Source organism: Taudactylus pleione, unplaced genomic scaffold (genome assembly GCF_031769625.1).
Source record: "Taudactylus pleione unplaced genomic scaffold, aTauple2 ptg000017l, whole genome shotgun sequence".
Taxonomy (NCBI): Eukaryota; Metazoa; Chordata; class Amphibia; order Anura; family Myobatrachidae; genus Taudactylus; species Taudactylus pleione.
This window is the reverse complement of record NW_028284419.1, coordinates 2,928,554-2,950,987: the sequence shown is the minus strand read 5'-3', so window position 1 is coordinate 2,950,987 and position 22,434 is coordinate 2,928,554. Positions and strand designations below refer to the sequence as shown.

At 46.7% G+C, this 22,434-nt stretch overlaps 1 protein-coding gene across 6 annotated transcripts in view; it reads left to right on the top strand.

Moving 5' to 3' along the window:
* Positions 1–22,434, top strand: part of AGL (amylo-alpha-1,6-glucosidase and 4-alpha-glucanotransferase) — a 142,233-nt gene that overhangs the window by 95,083 nt on the left and 24,716 nt on the right. For all 6 annotated transcript variants that reach the window (XM_088481992.1, XM_088481998.1, XM_088481997.1 and 3 more), the window contains exons 18-24: positions 41–165; positions 251–363; positions 1,178–1,312; positions 2,818–2,948; positions 4,370–4,506; positions 4,719–4,852; positions 15,855–16,030. In XM_088481992.1, coding sequence (XP_088338118.1) covers positions 41–165; positions 251–363; positions 1,178–1,312; positions 2,818–2,948; positions 4,370–4,506; positions 4,719–4,852; positions 15,855–16,030 — 951 coding nt within the window. The remainder of the gene's footprint in view (positions 1–40; positions 166–250; positions 364–1,177; positions 1,313–2,817; positions 2,949–4,369; positions 4,507–4,718; positions 4,853–15,854; positions 16,031–22,434) is intronic.

The following is a 22,434-nucleotide window of genomic DNA, read 5'->3' as shown; positions in this document are numbered from 1 at the left end:
GGTTGATAACAATTGAATATTGTGGTTTCTCTGTGTGAAGGAACAATTGAGGAAGTAATATTAGAAGCCAGGACGGTGGAGTTGAAAACTGCTCCATACAAACAGGATGAGCATTTCATTAATGGCTTGCCGCAATACACCGTGGAGATAAGGGAACACATTCAGGTAATGTGCCATTCTGCTACATTTTATTGCAGATCTCCGCCACATTAATCTTTTCATTTGAGTCATTAATAATTTTCACTTTCAGCTCAAAGACAGTAAAATTGTCAGGCAAGCTGGAGTCGCCACTAAAGGACCGAATGAATATGTTCAAGAAATAGATTTTGAGAATTTGACTCCAGGAAGTGTGATCATATTCAGGTATTTATTACTCCACTATCATTCAATTTAAACATGACACCACCTATAGCCCATGGATGTTGGCATTCTAGATTGCCACGTGTTCTATGTTGTCAGCAACAAAAGGAGCATTTCGCTATTCCGTTCAGGTTCTTTGCGTTTTTTTTTTATATCTGCAAGTATATGAATGGGGATTCTTAGTCTAATCTAGTAGAATTTTAAGTTTATGTGGGAAATGTGATTTGATTTTATGAACACTAGCCAGTAGCATTAACGTCTCACTCTGGAACACATTCCTTATGGAGCACAAACTAAATATGAATGTACCATTCCCTGGAGCCTTGCACGCTATGAGATCAACGCAGCTCTGCTTCCTGGTGTATCAGCCAGTGTCATGTTAAATGTAATCATTATTTTACACAGTGGGGTGGTTTCCTCTCATTCCTCCATTACCCATGTAATATTATTGAATAAAGTGATCTGTCTGTATTTGTAATGCTGCAATGTGTAGAATGTAGCTGATTGTACAGCAGCCTCAAGCAGACTAATTATATGCAATCTGCACCTGCCAATAAATATTTTGTGTTTTAATTTGTTCTGTTCACTACAGCTGGGGTTCTAGTAAATATATCTCAAGAAGTGGGGCTCCCAGACATCGGATATCACAGACTGTTAAGGATGAAGGAAGGGTCTTTTAGCTAATGCTATAATTTGGAGCAAAGTACAATGCTGGAAAAAAATATTGATTTTTGTTTTTGACCTTTAGCCATCTTGGAGACTTGTACATAATATTAAGCTATGTATTGACTATTGATTTGGTTTGTGCTACTAACAGGGTAGGTTTAGATCCCAATGCTCAGAAGGCTGTGGGCATCTTACGTAATCATCTGATCCAGTTCACTCCTCATTTCAAGTCGGGCAGTCTGCAAGATGACGAGCTGTATCCAATCCTGAAGGTGCCTTTTACAAAGTGAGTAATGTACACTGTGGGTACTTTGCCGTTCTCTCATTTGGTTTGGGACTGTTTAGGTTGAGTCTTAACTAAGCTTTGCTTAGGTTATTTCACATCCATTACAATGATAAATAAACAACTATATATTTATTTATTTACACTTTTTTCATATGATGTGACCATTATTTAAAGAGCCCTCCTCCCATCTATGGAAGATATTTTTTTCCTTAGTGCTCACTGATATTGTCTGGTGATCCCCAGAAAGTAGCTGCTAAGAGAGTACATCATTAGAAACAGGGACTCTCTCATATGTGTCCCATGTGTACAGGTGCAGTTTTGGGCAAGGTAGAGCATATACATTAAGCATGTGTTTTCTGTAGCACAGGACAATAATGTATTGTGATCACCAGATGATAGCTACTAGGGACCACATCATTTAAAAGAAAGGATCACCCTCTTTTTAATGTGGTTGCTTCTTATTGGAAGCCATGTTTTGGGAGATCTTCTCATTTCCCAGGACTCCATGATTTTTCTGGTGTACTATGGTTGGTGTCTGGTGATCCCACTGATCACCAGACACCAGCTTTTATGGGGCACCTCATTTTTAAGATGGGATTAGCCTCTTTCAAAGGAAGATACCCCCTTTTTTCTTTGCTGCTACAGTGAGGGAGATAGAGGGACATAAAATGTCTACCTCAGCTGTCATTGCACAATGTTATTAGTTTCAGATCTGTCCCTGCAGTTGCCGGCTGTCCCCACCCATTACTGTGGAGGACAAATGGGACTTCACAGTCTTAAGGTACATGCAGAGAACAAGCCTGCTCATCCTCCGCAGTGAAGGGGTTTGGTTTAATACTGTTCTTTTTGGTCATATTACGTTTTGGTATCTGGCAAAGTACAAGACAGTTCTTTTTATAGGATTTAGATATAACTGTCTATATTGCCAACTCTTAAGCCACATATCCACTAGGTGATTAAAATGAGCAATTGAACGATAACGACATCGTTATCGTTCAATCGCTCATTAATTGTTCACAAATTGGGCATGAAAATGTGGAAAATGACCAGCGATGTGCCCTCCCGCTGTCATCGCCTGAACATGACGGTCAATGTGCCGATAACGACAGATTGAGCATGTTCGGGGATGAGGGAGGGTGCCTGCACTGAACAACATATCGTTCAGTGTAGGCACTACAGGGGATGAGAAACGATTGTACGATTACAATGTTGTAATTGTACTGTCGTTCCACTATCTGTTAGTGGATACGCAGCATTAATGTTATAACAGTCAACTTCCTGTGAAACAACACACTAACTTGTACTAGCAAGAACAACTGTAGACTGATGGAAATGACTAAAACATTATCTGCAAAGTGCGGCGTGATATGCTGGTGCTATTTAAATAAAGGCTAATGATAACAGGAACTAAGAATAAGTTTAATTCTGTATTGTATAACTACTGTGTGGCCTAGGAAATTGCTACATTGTAGTCTCACAACTGTTTCATCCTCCTTTTCTTGCAGCATTACCCATAAACTGTCTTTGGCTGACCTCAACCAAGTATTATATCGATGTGATGCAGAGGAACAGGAAGATGGGGGTGGCTGTTACAACATTCCAAACTGGACCCCTTTGAAGTACGCTGGTCTGCAAGGTAAGGTCAAATGATTGTTACATACTGTAGTCTTGTCCTACCAGCCTGTATCCCTTGCAATACAATATACTGTTTGTAAGCTTTCCATACAGATTATTGTTATTATTAATAATAATAATAATAATAATATTATTAATATCAGGCTTTACTTACTAAATGTTTAGCCATATATTACTCTTTAAAAATAGAACAACATTAAAGGGAGTTTTGACAAGAGTAGCTAGGTTTCACTTATACTATATATATATAATATATATATATATATTATATATATTTGCATTGCTCATATTGCTCTCGTGCTGTCTAGATGATAGACCATTCTATTAGTTAATTAGCAATAATACAAAGTACTTTTCAATACCTTAGTGAAAAGTAATAGGCAATTACCGCAGTAAAGGATTCATCTTTTTGTAAAAAATTGTCTGAACAAAATAGTGATGAAAACTATGGGCCTGATTCATTACCGAACGCAATTGCGATCGCAGCTGTGAATTTGCACGGAACGTAGCTGTGGAAACATGATAATGCCTGCGAAAGCTCAGCCAGAATAAAGACACCCACTGCTGCTTTCTCGCATCCATCCAATGTCGCTCTTCTGTATAAACATCGATACCATCGACAAACATCAGCCAGTCATGCAGCATTTACACCAGGTCTGACCAGCTGCAGACACTGCAAGTCTCTTTGCACGCAGAGAGCTCTCATGCTATGTATGCAATCGTAGAGGCTAATTTATGCACACTCAGGAAACTGCATTCAAACGGACAGACACTCCTGCGTTCTTCCAACCACCCCCTTGTCACCACCCCCAAACACTGACAGCCTGTCACTCACTTTTAAATGGATTCCTCTGTGCGTCCATAGTTGCAGTGCGCAGAGCACACACAGTGCGGCTTACGCGCATGCGCGACAGCAAACAAACGCTCAGTCTGCATCCGTAGTTGCACTTGTGATTGGTACTGAATTAGGCCCTCTGTGTCTAAGTATTAGAGGATTATTCCACCCAAACCTCCCGCACTGTTTGCTCCGCTCTTCTCACTCCTGCTGACTCTGTGCTTTTTCTCAGCCAGGCAGCGTGTTCTCCATCCACAGCGCTCTGCCATCGGGAGCATGTAGGAAGTCAGCAGAGCAGTGGAGGAGACACGCTGAATTGCCTGAACCTGGACACCAGTAGCTTGTGCGATTAGGTTTTATTTAAAGTTATTAATCCAAAACTGGATTTTTTGGGGGAGGGGAATTGTCTTTTAATATTTCCATTAAAAAATGTTGACATCTCTCTTTTTATTTGTTGAGTAGTTATAAAAAAACTTTTCTTATTCTTTCACAGTTTCTGATGACATCAAAGTATAAATTCTGTTAGCCTTCATTTGACTACAGTATATTTATATATTGTCAACTCTTTTTTTGTCTTAACTTGGCAGGTTTACTAGCTGTCATGGTTGACATCAGGCCTAAGAATGACTTGGGACATCCATTTTGTGATAATCTGAGGTCTGGAGATTGGATGATTGATTATGTCAGTAACCGTCTCATTGCACGTGGAGGGTCATGTGCAGAAGTGAGTAAGGGATCATGTGATCTAGCCCTATGCAAACCTGAGAAATATTAAAACACACTTATTTAGTAAAAATAGAGTGCACATGTAAATCTATAACTGGAGAGTTCTATAAATATGCAGGACATTTATGTGTACTTTTAATGTACTATGTTTTCTGTATTACCTATATTGTTGCATTCAGTAATAAAGAGATGGATTGAATTGTTTTTAAGGTGGGCAAGTGGTTTGCTGCAATGTTCTCGTACTTGAAGAAAATTCCACGGTACCTTATCCCGTGTTATTTTGATGCCATATTGGTTGGGGCATACACCACCCTCTTGGATGCTGCATGGAAACAGATGTCCAGGTATGAAACATACAAAACCAGCAGAAAATTTAGTGCTTCAGCCCCTTTTGTTTGTAACCAAAGTCCTATTTTTGATTTATAGTAATTTTATAAACTTTGGCTTGTTGCAGAGAAACGTATTCTAGGGTTATGCCATTATCTATACAATAATTCCAGAAGGGTCTGTCTCACTTCCTCAGTGCAGTGTAAGCCTGGGCATGTACACCAAAGGCTCCCACTGCGAGGGAGACGGGACAGACCCTAGCCAGCTGCCAGCCACCCACCACCAGAACAGGATAAGTATGGGAGCAGAGGAGGGGAGTCATGATGGTGCGGGGGAGGAAGGGTGACAGAATAGCAGGGACGGAGGACACGACAGGGAGTCTTAGGTGACCCAGTATATATTGGGTTCAATATACTAGTGTATAAATAATTAAGAGAACTTTGGTTGAGTTTTTTTTTTTTTCCCCACTACTCTCCCAACTCCTGTCAGCTGGAGCTTTCCTTTCATTTTTCTTTTAGACCATTTTCATTCTGGATGGATGTGTTTTTTTTTTAGACCTACATAATAGGGAGCTGAAGTTCTTTCATAATAAAGAGACCCATATTACATTCCATGTTCCACAAATGCATAGGCTACAGTACAGACAAAGCAAACAAATGTAATAGCATAAGTGCTGTTTTAGATACTAAAGGCTCTGGACCTCATTCAGAGTCGGTCGCAAGCGCTTAGCGCTTGCAACCGGCTTGATGTTTTGGTCCTGCGCACGCGCAGCGGCCACACTGCGCGTGCGCAAGCCCCGGTGCGAGAGAGAAACTCTCGCGCGCCAGAGCTCACTACAAAAGGGCCGGCTGTCGATGTTGATCGACAGCTCGGCCCGTTTTGTAGGCAGGGCGGGGGGTGGCTACACAACGGAGGCGTTCCTGATGGAGCGCTTGTCGTTTTGTGGGCGGCCGCACTGACATCAGCAGTGATGTCAGTGGGGAGTTTCCTGCTCGATCAGAGCAGGGAGCTCCCTGGGGCTTGCGGTTGCCGAGACCCAACCTTAGGGTCTCGTCGTAAGCCCCGATGTTCGCGATGGTCTTGACCATCGCAACCATCACCCTGGTCGGTCGCTTAGCTGTGGGTGGAGGCCGCACTTAAAAAAAAGAAGCGGCTGCCCTCATTCAGAATGAGCAGTCGTTTCTTGTGACCGCCTCTGAATGAGGGCCTCTATTCATAAAGCAGTGAAAATTATATTTTCAGTTTGGAGCTGTGGAAAAAAAAGCTTTTACCTGTATCGATCGGTTCAGATAGAGGGTTACCACAGAGAAAAGTCCAAATTCATCTGCGACCCCCCTAATCACAGCAGACAGCACTTCCCCATACTGTAGTATAGGTAAAGTAGTCGGCTGCAATTCAGGGATGAACGGAAAGCTCAGCTCGTTTCTCCGCTCCAGTATCTAACACCATCTATGGGTGGTGTAATGATCTTCGTTGTGGAGAACAGCAATGAAATATAGGGGGTCATTCAGACCCACTCGCGAGCGGCAGTCCGCTCGCAAGTGGGTCGATGGTCCCCACTGCGCATGCGCACGACGGAGGGAGCTCCGTCGTGCGCATGCGTGAGACCCGATGAGCGAAGGACTTTACTTCGCTCGGAGTGTCTCATCAAAGGGGGCGTGCTGTCGAAGGTGACTGACAGCACGCCCCCTTTGGTGGGCGTGCCGGGGGCACGCCTACCGTCTGAAGCCGGCCCCACTGACATCACTAGTGATGTCAGTGGGAGTGATTTTGGCTCTGATAGAGCCAAAATCACTCCTGGCCTTGCGGTTGAGAAACCCAACCGCAGGCTTTTACTCGCAGTTCCGATGGTCGCGATGGTCAAGACCATCGCGACCATCATTTTGCACGCTCGTATATGCTGTGGGTGGTGACCCACAGCTATACGAGCGTCCAGGAGGACGCTCCATATTAATGGAGGTGGGCCCTGATTCAGAGCGAGCGCTCTGGTCAGAGCGTCCGGCTCTGAATCAGGGCCATAGTATCTTCCTGCTTTCTTACTGTCATTACCTTGTGGCACTGTGGGGATGTGGGGATACCTAAGGGGGTTCTGAAAAAGGGGAACTGTGAAAGATACCTGGTGAAACAAAATCACGATGTTATTAACCCCTGACTGAAAGATGGCTGTGCGGCAGTCACTGATGCCCGTACACCCTAGTGTGAAGTGTTTGCAGAGAATGCTGTGGCATCGGATTAACTTTATATTTTCCACCACCACTCAGTGTTCTTGAGCTAATGAGACTTCCTTAACCCCTTGCACTGCATGGGTCTCTGTGGAACAGGCTCGATAATGTCACCATTGCCACCAATAAAATGGCTACCTCCAGTCCCAGCAACCTATTTGTGCCCTGACGTACAGTATGTACCATCAGTATTTGTTAGTGAGATGGATTTCACGTTACCATACCCTGTAAGGCCATCACTTGGGGCTCCTCTTTTCGTACTACATCACAGGAGGTGTGACTGTTACTGAATGACATTAAAAAAATAACATGCCACGAAGATAGGTGAGCTCTGGGAAAAGATTTCATATCCGCATATGAAAAGTCATTTTTCCAGGAGCTACTATAGAGATGTTCCTAGTCTTGTTAGCATTCCAAATAGCTGTAGGACTCCTTGTATGATGCACATAGTCATGTGGGCTACTTGGCGTTAAATAGCAAGTATGACAGCATTTTTACAGTAAAAAAAAAATATATATATATATGAACCAGCACATCTGATATCATGAAATATATATTGGTTCATATTAGATATTGAGCATTAAATCCAGAAGTATATATGACATGATACATCAGTTGTACATACATGCAGAATAAGAATAATAACATTACAAATATACTACTGGGGAGATTAGGCCCTTTACTTAATGCTCTTCTTAGAAAATGTATTTTCTGTTTTTTTCCCTGAAATACTTATTAGTTAGCTCTTAAACTTATTATGATTGTAGGTGCATCCCATTGCAGGCATAGGATTAGGCCCAAAAATCAGGCACTTTCTTTTGCAGCAAGGCTGGGGAACACTGGACCATGGGAATGTAGGTTGGGCCTGGAGCTGGCACTTAATAAAACTATCTTTAAATCCTATGCTCCTCCCCCATGCAATCCCACAATTCCAGTCTTCGTTAAGTGCCTGAGGAGTAGGGCATGTTTTGGATGGGCTGCCATGCAGCCCTTGTAGGTAATTATTATTTTGTATTTATTTGTAAACTTTTTATTTTTGTTTCTAGTTCAGGAGCTGCGCGCTGCTTGTAGCAGCACACAGATTGAGTGTGGGCGGCTGCGGGAGCTAGTATGCAGCTGCGGCGGGGGGGGGTGCGCCGGCGGGACCCCCCACAAAGCACTCTGGTCCCTAGGAGAGACCGCCTGGATCCGGGGCGTGCTCGCACCCTTTTAGAGGGTGTTGAGTGGCAGTGCTGTCTGGATGGCGCCGCCATCTTGCCGGGTCTGATGAGGGCGGCTCCATTGCTGGAGCACGCACCACACAGGCAGCTCGGTCGAAGCTTAACAAGTGTTTTCCTTCCAGGTGGTGTGTCCTTGGAAGGTCAGTCTGACACAATCCACTTCTTCCCCAATAGGGGTTCATTTTCCGGTAGCAGAATTTTAAGTAACATCCTCTGTTCTGGGGACACGGCTCCAGAGGAACCTAAGGCCTAACGGAGTGTCTGTCTCTCTCTACCCAGTTCGCTTGCATGTGGTAGGGCGGTTGCTCCGGGTCAGCTACCTTTTTTGGTGACGTCTTCAGCCAGCTGGGTGTGTGGCATCTTTCGCTATGGTTCCATCTGGGGTCTCGGAGGTCCGCCACCATGGCGTTGCTTAATGTTTTTTCACAATTGGGCCGGGCTCTCATCCCACTCCTCTCAGCCGGCATGTTTACTACAGTTCCACCGTAGGTACGGAAACTGGTGTTCTATCTGCTTCCTTGTTCACAGGCTGCCCTGCTTATTCCAGCCGCTCTGGTCTCTTCGTGCCTTGCGCACCAGGGGGTGGGTTGTTCAGTTCGCATGAACTCTCTCCGATCCGGGATCCACAGCATGGAGGCCAACACCTCCTCCCTAGATGTCTGGAACGTGCGTCTTCGGATTCTGTTTGAGGCAGGTCTTCCTACTTTCTCAGTGGGTAATTGACTCGGTTCCTTGTCTATTGCAGGCCCTCCCATTCGCTGAAGCTCTGGCTCCGTGTGTTTGCACCACAATACTATAGGTGCTGCCGCGCCTAGTGCACACAGCAGGTATCACAATTTGTTCTCTTCGGAGATTCTGCTTGTGTAGGATACCTCTGCTTCAGCGTTACGGACCTTCTTAGGTCGCTTGTTTCAAGTACTTTCGGATCAGGGCTGTGTGCCGACTTTTGCAAGGTCTTTCTTGATTCCGTATATATGCACCTTCAGTCCTGGGGGTGGCCTTCAACACCTCTCTCCAGGGGTGTTTTCCTTGCGGCAGGCAGTGCGGGGACCGTACCGACCTTGGTCTCAACGGTTTGGTCGGTGCCTTGTCCATGGCCCTTGTGGAATATTTGGTCATTGGTCAAGTTGGTCTCCACTTAGAGACCATTCAGTACACCAGTGTGTGATTCTCCACACTTGACAGGGTTGCTCGGCATCCCTCTCATCTCAGTTCCCATTCTGTAAGGCCACACACGTCACTCTCCATTGGTGGGGGTTTTTCGTTCTTTTCCTCCAGGTAAATTCCTTGGTCTGTCCGGATGGGCTCATTGTGGCCACGTCCGCGAGTCTCCTGGGCTGAAGTGCCGTGATGTTGCTTTTTGGCTCTGGGGCCTTGGGTCACAGTCCACAACGGCTCAGCAGTTCGATGAGCTTGAGATTAAAGGACCCTGTCCTCGCCAGCTTGTCGCAGGCGGTCGGACAACAACCCGGTGATGACATAGGTACGTCTTCCGGAAGGCAACAGTGCGTGGCAGCAATGCCGTACTCTGTCCGAGGCAGAAACCTTGGTTCCATCTCTCTGTGGTGGTCAGGCCGGTAGTGGGAAATTGGACAGTGGACTTCCTCAGCAGAACCACATTTCTACACTGTTCCTTCATGTCTCCAGGGGCATTACGGCTTCCCGAGTAAAGGTAATCCTGGTGGCTCCTGGCTGGCTGTGCTTGTCATGGTACACGGACATTCTCCCGTGGTCGGTAGGCCAGGGGTAGCATCTTTCCATTCGTCTAGACCGCTGCAACTCTGCTCTTTTCTACCGGGGCACTTCCTCGGTTGGTTTTCGCGTCTGGCCTTCCATGCCTAGGAGCGATACAGCTGCAGGTCTTTCTCTCATGGTCCGTACTTGGCTGCAAGCCCAGATTCCGTTTCCATCTCGCGCTCACCCACGGGTTTGGAATCGCTACCTCTTGTGGTGTAACCGTTACAAGGTTTCACCTCTCACATGGCTTGGTTTTCCTTCTGAAGGGTTTGGAGGCCGGCTTCCGACTTTGGGCCTGATTCAGACCCACTCGCGAGCGGCTGTCCGCTCGCAAGTGGGTCGATGGTCTGCACTGAGCATGCGCACGACGGAGGGAGCTCCGTCGTGCGCATGCGCCAGACACGACGAGCGAAGGACTTTCCTTCGCTCGTTGTGTCCGATCAAAGGGGGCGTGCTGTCAATGTTGATTGACAGCACGCCCCCTTTGGTGGGCGTGCCGGGGGCGTGCCTCCCTGACGGGGGCGTTCCCACGGGAACGCCTCCCGTCAGAAGCCGGCCCACTGACATCACTAGTGATGTCAGTGGGAGTGATTTTGGCTCTGATAGAGCCAAAATCACTCCGGAGCTTGCGGTTGAAAACCTCAACCGCAGGCTCCGGCTCGCAATTTCGATGGTCGCGATGGTCACGACCATCGCGGCCATCAAAATGCACGCTCGTATAGCCTGTGGGTGGTGACCCACAGCTATACGAGCGTCCAGGAGGACGCTCCATGAAAATGGAGCCCGGCCCTCATTCAGAGCGTGCGCTCTGCTCAGAGCGTACGGCTCTGAATGAGGGCCTTTGTCTTGTGACGTTACAGGTTTTGGCCATGTCATTTTCTTTCCAGCTGCGTTTGGCACTTCTTCCAAGGGTCCAAACTATTTTTACACGGTGTGCTGCATATTCGCCACAGTTCATCCGCAGGTGGAGCCGTGGATTCTTAATCTAGTCTTCTCGGTTCTTGCGCGGGCTCCATGGGTTTCATTGGGTTCAATGGATCTTCAGTTAGTTGCTTGGAAGCTGGTCTTCCTTATGGCTATTGCCTGCCCTCAGCATAGTTCCGTGTTTAGGGTTTTGAAGCCGCTCTTGCTCGTTTTCCATGAAGACCGTGCGGTTTCCCGTAAAGGTTTTACGATTCCAGCCGACACTGGTTTCAGGTATTGTCTTTCAGGTTCTTCCTCCTTTGGTGGATTCCCGGGATGGGGATGATCTGGCTCTGCTAGTTGGGCTGAGCTCTGCAGATTTTTTAGATTGCAGAGTGAAACAGAAGGGAAACAACCTATCTACACTTCTAACAACCTAATCTAAATTTGGAGTAAATAACATCAACAAAGGTGAATCCACATTCTCACTGCTATAAGATTCTGCTGACTGCATAACTGGACTTTCAACACTGTTTGGGTGCTACAAAAACTTTGTGTATCACTTGCTACTATTTGTGCTGCCTCTGGGCCTCATTCCGACCTGGTCGCAGCGCTGACCGCTCACAACCGGGTCGATGGTGGCCCACAGTGCATGCGCACGACGGAGCCGGCTCCGTCGTGCGCATGCGGGAGACGCGGCTAGCGACGGGCACTCCATCGCTCCGGGTCTTGCACCAAAGGGGGCGAGCTGTCGATGTTGAGTGACAGCTCGCCCCGTTTGGTGGGTGGGCCGGGGGGGGGTGGTTGCCCAAACGTAGGTGTTCCCATGAGAATGCCTGCCGTTTGGGGGTGGCCCCACTGACATCACAAGTGATGTCAGTGGAGAGCTTCCGGCTCTGTTAGAGCCGAAAGCTCTCTGGGGCTTGCGATGAACGAGACCCTACCACAAGGGTCTCGTCGCAAGCCTGATGGTCGCGATGGTCTTGGGAACGCCTACCGTCTGGGTCCAGCCCCACTGACATCACTAGTGATGTCAGTGGGAGTGCTTTTGGCTCTGATGGAGCCAAAAGCATTCCTGGGCTTGCGGCAGCGAGACCCTACCGCAGGGTCTCGTCATAAGCCCGATGGTCTTGACCATCGCGACCATCATTTTGGCCGCTCGCTATAGCTGTGGTCACCCACAGCTATGCGAGCGGCCAGGAGGACGCTCCAAAAAGGAGCAGGGACGGCCCTGATTCAGAGCAAGCGCTCTGTCAGAGCGTCCGGCTCTGAATCAGGGCCAGAATCCGCTGCCTCCAAACTACTCACCCTCACTTCCTCATTTGGCCTCTCCTAATGGACCTCCTCACCCTCCCATGCGAGTGATCATTTCCTTGATCTGGTATTCACTACTCCCAATACCACATTCCTCCTCTCTGACCATCACCTTCTCTCTTTTAACCTATGCCTCTCTCCTTCCCCTTCTCTACCTCCGAAAGCCACCATCACGAAGCGTAACTTTGAAGCTATCGACACTGCTTTCTTTTCTTCCCTACTTGACTCACTTCTCTCCCCTATTCTCTCCTTCTCCTGCGTTGAACAAGCTGCTTCCCTATTCGATGCCTCCCTTACTTCTGCTCTTCCGGCAATCACTGCTCACCCTCGCAAATCCACACCTCAACCCTGGCATTCCAAATGCACCAGATACCTGCAAAAATGTTCACGAACCGCCGAGCGACAGTGGAGAAGATCACGTTCTCCGGCAGATTTTCTCCCATCTTGCCCACCTCCTTAATCTCTCCCTTTCTTCTGGCACTGTTCCTTCTGCATTCAAGCATGCCCTTGTCTCCCCCATTCTTAAAAAATCTAACCTTGATCCTACCATTCTCTCTGACTACGGACCAATCTCTCTCCTCCCTTTTGCCTCCAAACTCCTTGAGCGTATTGTTTACAACCACCTCACCACATTTCTTTCCTCCCACTCCCTCCTTGACCCTTTTCAGTCTGGCTTCCATTCGCTCCACTCCACTGAAACTGCCCTCACGAAAGTCAGCAACGACCTCCTTGCTGCCAAATCCAATGGCCACTACTCCCTGCTCATTCTCCTTGACCTCTCTGCTGCTTTTGACACTGTGGACCACCCTCTACTGCTGCATAGCCTTCACTCCCTTGGTCTACGTGACACTGCTCTCTCCTGGCTGTCCTCCTACCTTTCTGACCGTTCCTTCTCTGTTTCCTTTCACGATGACTCCTCCCCCCACGGCCTCTTACAGTAGATTTTCCCCAAGGTTCTGTTCTTGGACCTCTCCTATTCTCTCTCTATACGTCCTCTCTAGGTAAACTCATCCGCTCTTTTGACCTCCATTATCATCTCTATGCTGATGATACTCAGATCTACCTTTCCTCACCTGATCTATCCCCCTCTCTACTGACTCGTATCTCTAACTGTCTCTCTGCTATCTCCCTCCTGGATGTCCCAGCGATTTCTCAAACTTAATATGTCTAAGACTGAGCTGATCGTCCTCCCACATAACATCATGTTCCACTATTTCTTTATCAATAGATGGCATAACTATCTAATCTAGTCCCAAAGTGCGTTGTCTTGGAGTCATCCTGGACTCTTCCCTCTCCTTCAAACCACATATACAGAACCTCTCATAGTCCTGTCGTTTCCATCTCAAGAATATTTCCAAGATCAGACCCTTTCTAACCCAGGATGCCACCAAAACCCTGATACATTCACTGGTCATCTCCAGATTGGACTACTGTAACCTCTTCCCATCTGGCCTCCCCAAATCCCATCTCTCTCCTCTCCAGTCTGTGCTCAATGCTGCTGCTTGGCTCATCTTCCTCTCCAAACGCTCTACATCTGCCTCCCCTCTCTTACAAGCTCTCCACTGGCTCCCCTTCCCTTTCAGCACTCAATTCAAGGTACTCACACTCACTTAAAAAGCCCTCTCCCATTCCTCTCCCATTTACAACTCTGATCTCATCTCCCTTCACTCTTCTGTCCGCCCTCTTCGTTCACTTAATACACGCCGCCTTTCATGTCAATTGATTACTTCCTTTGGGACTCCCACCCTCTCCCCATCAAACTCTGCACCTCTCTACAATCTTTCAAACGAGCTCTTAAGACCCACTACTTCATCAAAGCCTTCCATCTCTCATCCTAACTTGCTGCTACATCTTCTTCCTTCCCGCCTACCCCATCTGTGTCACTCCTGTTTGTCTGCCCCTCTCTTAAAGAATGTAAGCTCTTTCGAGCAGGGCCCTCTACTCTCTTGTGCTTCTCCCTACTGTAATTTTAATTTATCTCTTACACCCCACTAGGGTAACTTACACTTGGCTGCTTATGTGAGCGTAAAGGTCGCTAATATAGTAGTGTTTATTAGACATGTCCATGTCCTGCTTTGTATTGTATTGTAAGTCACGGGTTAATTATTTGTTTATGTACTTTGTAAGGAACACTTGTGGTGCCATATAAATAAATGATAATAATAATAATTTCCTTGGACACGTCTTATTTGGTACGCTGCACTGTTTTCTGCGGGTTCTTTAAGATGCGTAGGATTGTGGTTGGCAGACTACTCAGCAAACCCTCGCACATTGGATCCGCTCGGACATTACTCTAGTCTATTCTGGTGCAGGGTAACTGCCACCAGACCAGGTGTCAGTGCCTTCCGCTAGGTGCAGCGCGTTGCAGAACTTCAGCAGCACAGGTACATCGTGCAGCTATCTGGTCCCCTGTCCCCGCGTTTGCTCATTTTTATGTTTCAGGTTTTTTGCCTCTGTCGGCACCCACTTTGTGCGTACAGTTGTCCAGTCAGGCAGCCTGAGGGTTCCCTCCGCTGGGGGGGCTTTGGTAGCCTGAGCGTTCCCTCCCCTGGGGGCAGCTTTGGTGTGTCACATGGTCCAGCAGTGTTCCCCAACCTTGCTGAAAGAGAAAATATGATTTTTGGTCAACTTTCCATTGAATTCTTTTCTCTTAAGCAGGTTGGGGAACACTGCGAGCCCTCACGCTCAGTCGTGCGAGGTGTTTGGTTCTTAACCGGTCTTTTCCCTACTGGCTTGTTTGGTTGTTCTGAAAAGTTTCACTGTGTTCCTGCTACTCCTCGCCGGACTCTTTTAAAGAAGTACTGGAATTGTGGGATTGCAGGGGGGAGGAGCATACGATTTAAAGGTACAGTTTTATTAAGTGCCAGCTCCAGCCCCAAGCTACAATACCATGGTCCAGTGTTCCCCAGCCTGCTTAAGAGAAAAGGATTCAATGGTAAATTGACCAAAAATTCTATTTTTGCAGGGATGAGAAGGAGGGAGCCCTCTGACAAAGCAGGGACCTCCCCAGCAAATGTTCCCTCTTCATATGTATTATCTCATTTATATAATCTCTGCACCCCAGACACAACCACCTTTGTGCTTCCCCATGAACACTGGTGCATGTGTATAGAAATGGCTGCATGAGGTCATAAAACGTTACATTTGTATATGAGTCTTATCTAATATGCTGGTTTCTGAACTATTATATACAGATAATAAACGCATGTTTTACTCCTGGTCTCATTGGTAATAATGTAATACATAATAAGTAGTTTGTTGTCTTTGTATTTATGCAATAGCTGTTATTGTGTAGTATAATGTGTAAGTCTATTTTCCTCTTGTTGTACTGGTCCCTTATATTCTGCACTTTTTCATTGTCTGTATCTTTCAATTTCATAAAATACTGCATACGTACATACTGTACATATATATGCAATTGTCTATTTAATATGTAGAATGAGAACAGAGACAGTCATTACATTTCACTCATGGGTACATAATTTGAAGCATCTGGTTCTATGTGTATCTGATTTTAGCTGGTAGGTTTTTTGTCTGTGGCTACATTAGTAACTAAATAATGTCCATCACTTCATCATGCAATTACATGTACTGTAGCTTATTGATCAGTCTCTCTTCCATAGCTTTGTACAGAATGGATCTACCTTGGTGAAGCACTTGGCTCTGGGATCAGTCCAGATGTGTGGAGTCGGAAGATTTCCTGCCCTGCCAGTTTTGTCACCCTCTCTGCCAGATGTGCCCTACCGTAGCAACAACATAACTCAGGAGAAGGAGCAGTGCTGTCCTTCACTAGCAGCTGGTAAGTATTAATTCACTGGATGTACAGATAGAATGTAAAAACGTAGAACATTATCAGTGCTCGCTTTGGTGACATGAAAAATGAACTATCGTACCATAGTGTTTTTGAGCTGCAATTGTCAGTGACCAGCCATAACAGCACATACATGAGATAGAGGGCCTCATTCAGAGGCGGTCGGAGGATGCAAGCGGTCGCTCAGAAACTGGGCGGCCGCTTGCATCCTGACCGGCCGCCTCTGTTTCGGTCATTAGGCTGTGGGTTTACACCCACAGCTTTAACGACCGCTCGGGTGATGGTCTCGATGGTCAGAGACCATCGCGACCATCGGGGCTTACGACGAGACCCTAGGGTAGGGTCTCACTTGTCGTAAGCCCTGGAGAGCTTCTGGCTCTGTCAGAGCCGGAAGCTCTCCACTGACATCACTTGTGATGTCAGTGGGGCCTCCCACAAACGGTAGGCGTTCCCATGGGAACGCCTCCGTTTGGGCTGCCACCCCCCCGGCCCGCCTTCCAAACGGGGCGAGCTGTCAATCAACATCGACAACTCGCCCCCTTTGGAAAGAGACCCGCTACGACCGGTGCTGTCGGTCGTAGCGGGTCTCACGCATGCGCACGAAGGAGCCGGTTCCCTTGTGCGCATGCGCACTGGCCAAACATCGAGGCGGCCGTGCGGTCGTAGACTGTACGGCCGCCTCTGAATAAGGTCCAGAGAGAGCAGTAAACAATTAGTATGTATGATGTTGACAAGTGGCTCATTAGGAAGGCTGATTGCAGTCAGTGTTCAAGTGGTGTCCTAGGGAACAGAATCATAGCATACATGCATTATACATAGACATGCCTTTGTCTGAATATGATCTCTCTGTGTATTTGAGCCTGACAACATGAACAACAAAGTTAACAACTAGACGCCGACAGCAGGAAGCTGTGCAGTAAGAGGTCCGGAGTATGAGGTTCTGGTTTTGTTGTGGGCGCAGGGTGGTAATAGGAGCAGACACTGAAACAGATTTAAAAATAAACGTGGAGTTTTTAATGAGTGGCTTAACAGGCATGAATGAGGTAAAACAGAAAGTCTGGGTATAGCACTAAAGTGCACTTGGGAACTGTAGTGAGGCAATGGGAAAAAAGTCGGGGTAGTGATAACAGAAGGCAGTCCAGTATTCCAGGTCTTGTGAGGCTGAAATGAATTGTGGCTGAAGAAATAATGTCCAGAGGAAGGTGCAAGTGGAGGCAAGGTGCAGGGTAACAGCTGACACAGATACTCAGGCAATGGGGAAGGCAAAAGGAGGAGGCAGTGGGAGAAGGTAAGGAGCAGGTTAGGTGAAGCAGGCTTAGACAGAGATCCAACAGGCAGGCGGACAAGCTCAGAAACTCTCTCTCAGCTAGCTCTGAGAAACACGTTGCACTGGCAATGCAAGGGAGCTCTGAACTCCCTTTTGTACCCAGCACCCAGCCGTGAGTGGTCAGAGAGTGAGCATGTGACACGCCAGGATTGGGGAACTAGGTCACATGGCAGAAAGCAAGATGGCGGCGCCCATGCCGGAGCGGAACGGAAACACCGCCAGGCACACCCAGCACAGAGTGACAATATGCCCACACATGACCGCGCACAGCCAATGCTCCCCGCCAGGCACAAGCACCACCACCAGACGCCCCCCACCATAACATCCACACAGGTAACACCCGCCGACCACCATGCCGAGAAACCCTGGTCGTGACACGGAGCTGTTATTACAGCAACTAGAATGCTCTATAACTAGGGCTGACCACATTTACAAAACCAATATAGTGAATTGTATGAAATTTGAATAAAACTTGTCACCTTTTTCCACTTAAGGATTTTATGTGCAGTTAAAAAAAAGCAGAGTAGCACAGGTAGGAAGTCCAGGTGATCAAAGTCAGGTCGGTACTCAAGAATCCACAGAGTAGCACAGGTAGAAAGTTCTGGTAAACATAGCTGGGTCAGTAAACAGAGGTTCAAATAGCAGTACACCAGACAGACGTAAAGAGTCGGTCAGTTCCAAGGCACAGAGGGTAATCACCTAGCACCGATTGCCAGGTGAGTTTCAAATATACTGTAATAGTGGGCGTGACTCCAAATTCACGCTGTCAACGTCCTGTGCATGGTTGCACTGGAGATCACAATACCGGGAATTGCGTCTCTGTCCACAGATGCATGCTGAACGTCTGATACCTACAGATGTGTCCTCACTCATCTTTGCTGCAGTCGCGCCAAACAGCCTCTATCTGCATGCCTGGTCCTGTGAGACTGTACTAGCGCCAAGCATCTTTCTTGCGTCTTTTTTGCAGGAAATGCATCTAAGTTGCAATACAACTCACCAGAAGACTATGGCCCTGATTCAGAGCCGGACGCAAGTCACTGCTCGTTCGCTCCGAGCGATGTTTGCCCAACTGCGCATACGTACGGATCGTTATACGCATGCGCGAACAACTCAGTGCGGCCGAAATTCATGTGCTCGCAAAATAGCGAATGCCTGATAATTTGAGTGACAGAAAGAGGCGTATGTGGGTGGTAACAGGGGAAGGTGCTTGAAAACGGGGAGTGGAGATCCGATCGCAGGCGTGCTTAAAGGTCAAAACGGGCGTTTTATGGGTGTGCCTATTTAAAACAGCAGCGTCATTGACCACGTCACTGGGTTATTTTAGAGCCAGAACTGCTCGCAAAATTGTGGTAGCAAACACCAGCCCCAATAAAAGCGAGCAGTTCATACCCTGGTCGATGTACTCGATTAATCTAATAAATAGCGGACATGACGTAGGATGCGAGCGGCCAGGGGGCGTATTTTTAAAAAAAACGAACGCAAGTTTTGTTCGCTCGTTCAGACATAGAGACGTGAACAGACCGCAAACAGCGAACGGTTCATTTGAATAGCCACCCCTTGTTTTAGAACGAACGACCGCAAATAGCGAGTGGCTCTGAATGAGGGCCTATGTTGCTTAATTTTATATGTGACACCTGTATGCGCAGTGCTACGATTAAGCGGCCTTTTTTTTTTGCACTCCAAGTTTCGTTTACAGACTGAGTATTCACAAATCAAATTAATCAGCACAGTCTGCTGGTGCGTCCTAGTTGCATCGCATTGCGACTTAGATGCATTATCGGCAAAAAAAAGACACCCAACACTAGCAGAGTTGCACGGGACCTGGTGGCTCACTCGTGATGTATGAGGACACATCTGTATATCATCTGGCCAGCTTCATAAAGTACGTGTTCGGAAACCTTAAAGGAGCATCTGGGCATCACTGAACATGTCACAGAATGTTACAGAGGCATTCAAGTACTGCTTAATGAGATATTTATACAGGAAACTATAGGGAAATAAAACAGTAAGTGCTAAGCAAACATGATGGAAAGGCAGACACACATGCATCAAATATAATGCTATATAATTTATATCTAGATTTAAAATAAATGTTTGGTCTCATAGGTAGATTGTGATTTTCTTCCCCATGTGGCTCATATTTTACCAAATGTAACCGGACCTCCTCTGTTGGTCTATATGAGTTTTTGCAGTGGAAGAGACCTCTTTATCATATCTCTTTCCACATGATGGCAGTAGGCACTGACATCTCTCTCTATTTTAACACTGTAGCTCTCCTGTTTCATTTTGAACGTCTCCCCTACTTTCCTTACTTTCATCATCGTCTCCTCCCTCTTGGTATTCTCTGTGACTCTGGATCTGCCTGCTTCGCCCATCAACAAGGGTACAGGTCATGCCAGGACTTTTATTATAGTTATAGTTACTATATTTGCATATATGTTGCTTTGTATATATTGTTTTTGTCTTCTTATGCTTGTACTTTGTACAATGCTACGGACCCCATTTGGCGCCCTATCAATATAGGGTAATAATAATAAAAGGCAGGTACAGTGTCGTGTATGTCATTCGGGATGTAGTCAGCATCCCGGCGTGTGGGATGCCGACGGGCGAAATACTGGTGGGAGGGTTAGGCACTAGTTGGGAGCTTTGGTTTAGGCTTCGGGGAGGGAGTGTTAGGTTTAGGGTGCTGGGAGGGGGAGGTTAGGTTTAGGCACTAGGGGGGAGCTTTGGTTTAGGCTTCGGGAGAGGGAGTGTTAGGTTTAGGGTGCGGGGAGGGGGAGGTTAGGTTTAGGCACTAGGGGGGGAGGTTAGGGTTAGGCATTGGGGAGGGTTAGGGGTAAGGGTTAGTCTTACCTTCTATCCTTATGGGTGTCGGGATTCTGACTGTCGGAAAGCCGACTGTCTCATACCCAACCCATGTCATTCAATGTCTCAGTATTCCTTTGAGTCTAAACATGTCTCTTAAATTGAGTATTATAACAAAGCTGGATATAAAACGTTCTGTATTTAGCATGAAAATATGAACCACTGTCCCTAATCTGAATAATAGTGATATGAAGCTACTATATTATAGAATAAATTGAGGGCTAAAAAAAACTTGGCATAACCTTCCACAATGCATCAAATGCTTCAGCAATGTAGAAAAAATGATCTGTGCTCATTGTATGTGTCGTGATGAACCTCTCATGGCTCAAAATTCACAGATCTAAGGGCCTGATTCAGAGCCGCTCGTAAGCGGCCGCTCGTTCGTTCCGAGCGATGTTAGCCCAACTGCGCATGCGTACGGATCGTTATACGCATGCGCTAACCAGTCAGTGCGACCGAAATTCATGTGCTCGCAAAATAGCGAATGCCTGCTATTTTGAGTGACAGAAAGAGGCGTATGTGGGTGGTAACAGGGGAAGGTGCTTGAAAATGGGGAGTGGAAATCAGAACGCAGGCGTGCTTAAAGGTCAAAACGGGCGTTTTATGGGTGTGCATATTTAAAACAGCAGCGTCATTGACCACGTCACTGGGTTATTTTATAGTCAGAACTGCTCGCAAAATTGTGGTAGCAAACACCAACCCCAAGAATAGCGAGCAGTTCATACCCTTGTCGATGTACTCGATTAATCTAATAAATAGCGGACATGACGTAGGATGCGAGCGGCCAGGGGGCGTATTTTTCCAAAAAACGAACGCAAGTTTTGTTCGCTCGTTCAGACATAGAGGCGTGAACAGACCGCAAACAGCGAACGGTTCATTTGAATAGCCACCCCTTGTTTTAGAACGAACGACCGCAAATAGCGAGCGGCTCTGAATCAGGCCCTAAGTTTATTGTGCCTGATGGTACAATATTTTGCCTATTGCACTTTTATTTTTAAAACCTATTACAGGTTGATTCTACCATATCCAAATATTCCGAAATACTGAATTTTATTAGCATGACTGAGATAGTGAAACCTTTGCTTTTTGATGGTTCAATGTACATAAATCTTGTTCAAAGCACAAATTATTAAAAATATTGTATAGAATTACCTTCAGGCTGTGTGTATAAGGTGTATATGAAACATAAATTAATTTCATGCATGTACATAAACTTTTTTTGAGCCACAGAATTATTGTAAATATTGTATAAAATGACCTGCAGGCTGTGTGTATAAGGTGCATATAGAACATAAAAGCATTCTATGTTTAGATTTCTGTCCCTTTCCCAAGATATTTCATTATATTATGCAAATATTCCAAAATACAGAATATTCCGATATCCAAAATAGCCCTGATCCCAAGCATTTTGGATATGGGAGACTCAACCTGTATTACATATCACAGAATTTATTTAAAACAAATGTCAGGAACTGAGATTAATTCTGAAGATACTTTGAACCATTCCCTGCGTACACTAATTTAATGCAGAGGACAGTAGCTTTTACCTATACTGTATACAGTGGCGGTTCTAGGGGCGGGCTAACAGGCCTATCGCCCAGAGCGCCGGCCCCTATAGGGTGCCACTGAGTCCCCAGAAGGAAAAAAAAAAATCCCATAATAAAAAACAAAAACAAAAAACAGCGCCGGTCCCCCCCGTGCTAGCCGCCGCAGGGAGGCTTCATTTGCTGGGCGTGCTGATATTTGTTATCAGCGGGCACCCGGCTCCCTCCCTGCAGCGGCAGCCGAAAGCCGGGACTCACTCCTGAGCTTCGGCTCCCGCAGAGAGCACTATGGAAGGGACATCATGACGTCTCTCCCATAGATCCGTGGTGGAGCCACGGTCAGACAGCAGCGGACGCAGGAGCGGGACCTAAGGTAAGTATTGTGTTTGTATTTAAATTGTATTTTTTTTTCAGAAGGGAGGCATGGGGGCATGTCTATAGGGGGGCATTACTACTGGGGGCATGGCTATAGGGGGCATTACTACTGGGGGCAATGCTATAGGGGGTATTACTATAAGGGACATTACTACTGGGGGCATGGCTATAGGATGGCATTACTACTGGGGGCATGGCTATAGGGGTGATTACTAATGGGGGCATGGCTATAGGGGGCATTACTACTGGGGGCATGGCTATAGGGCGCATTACTACTGGGG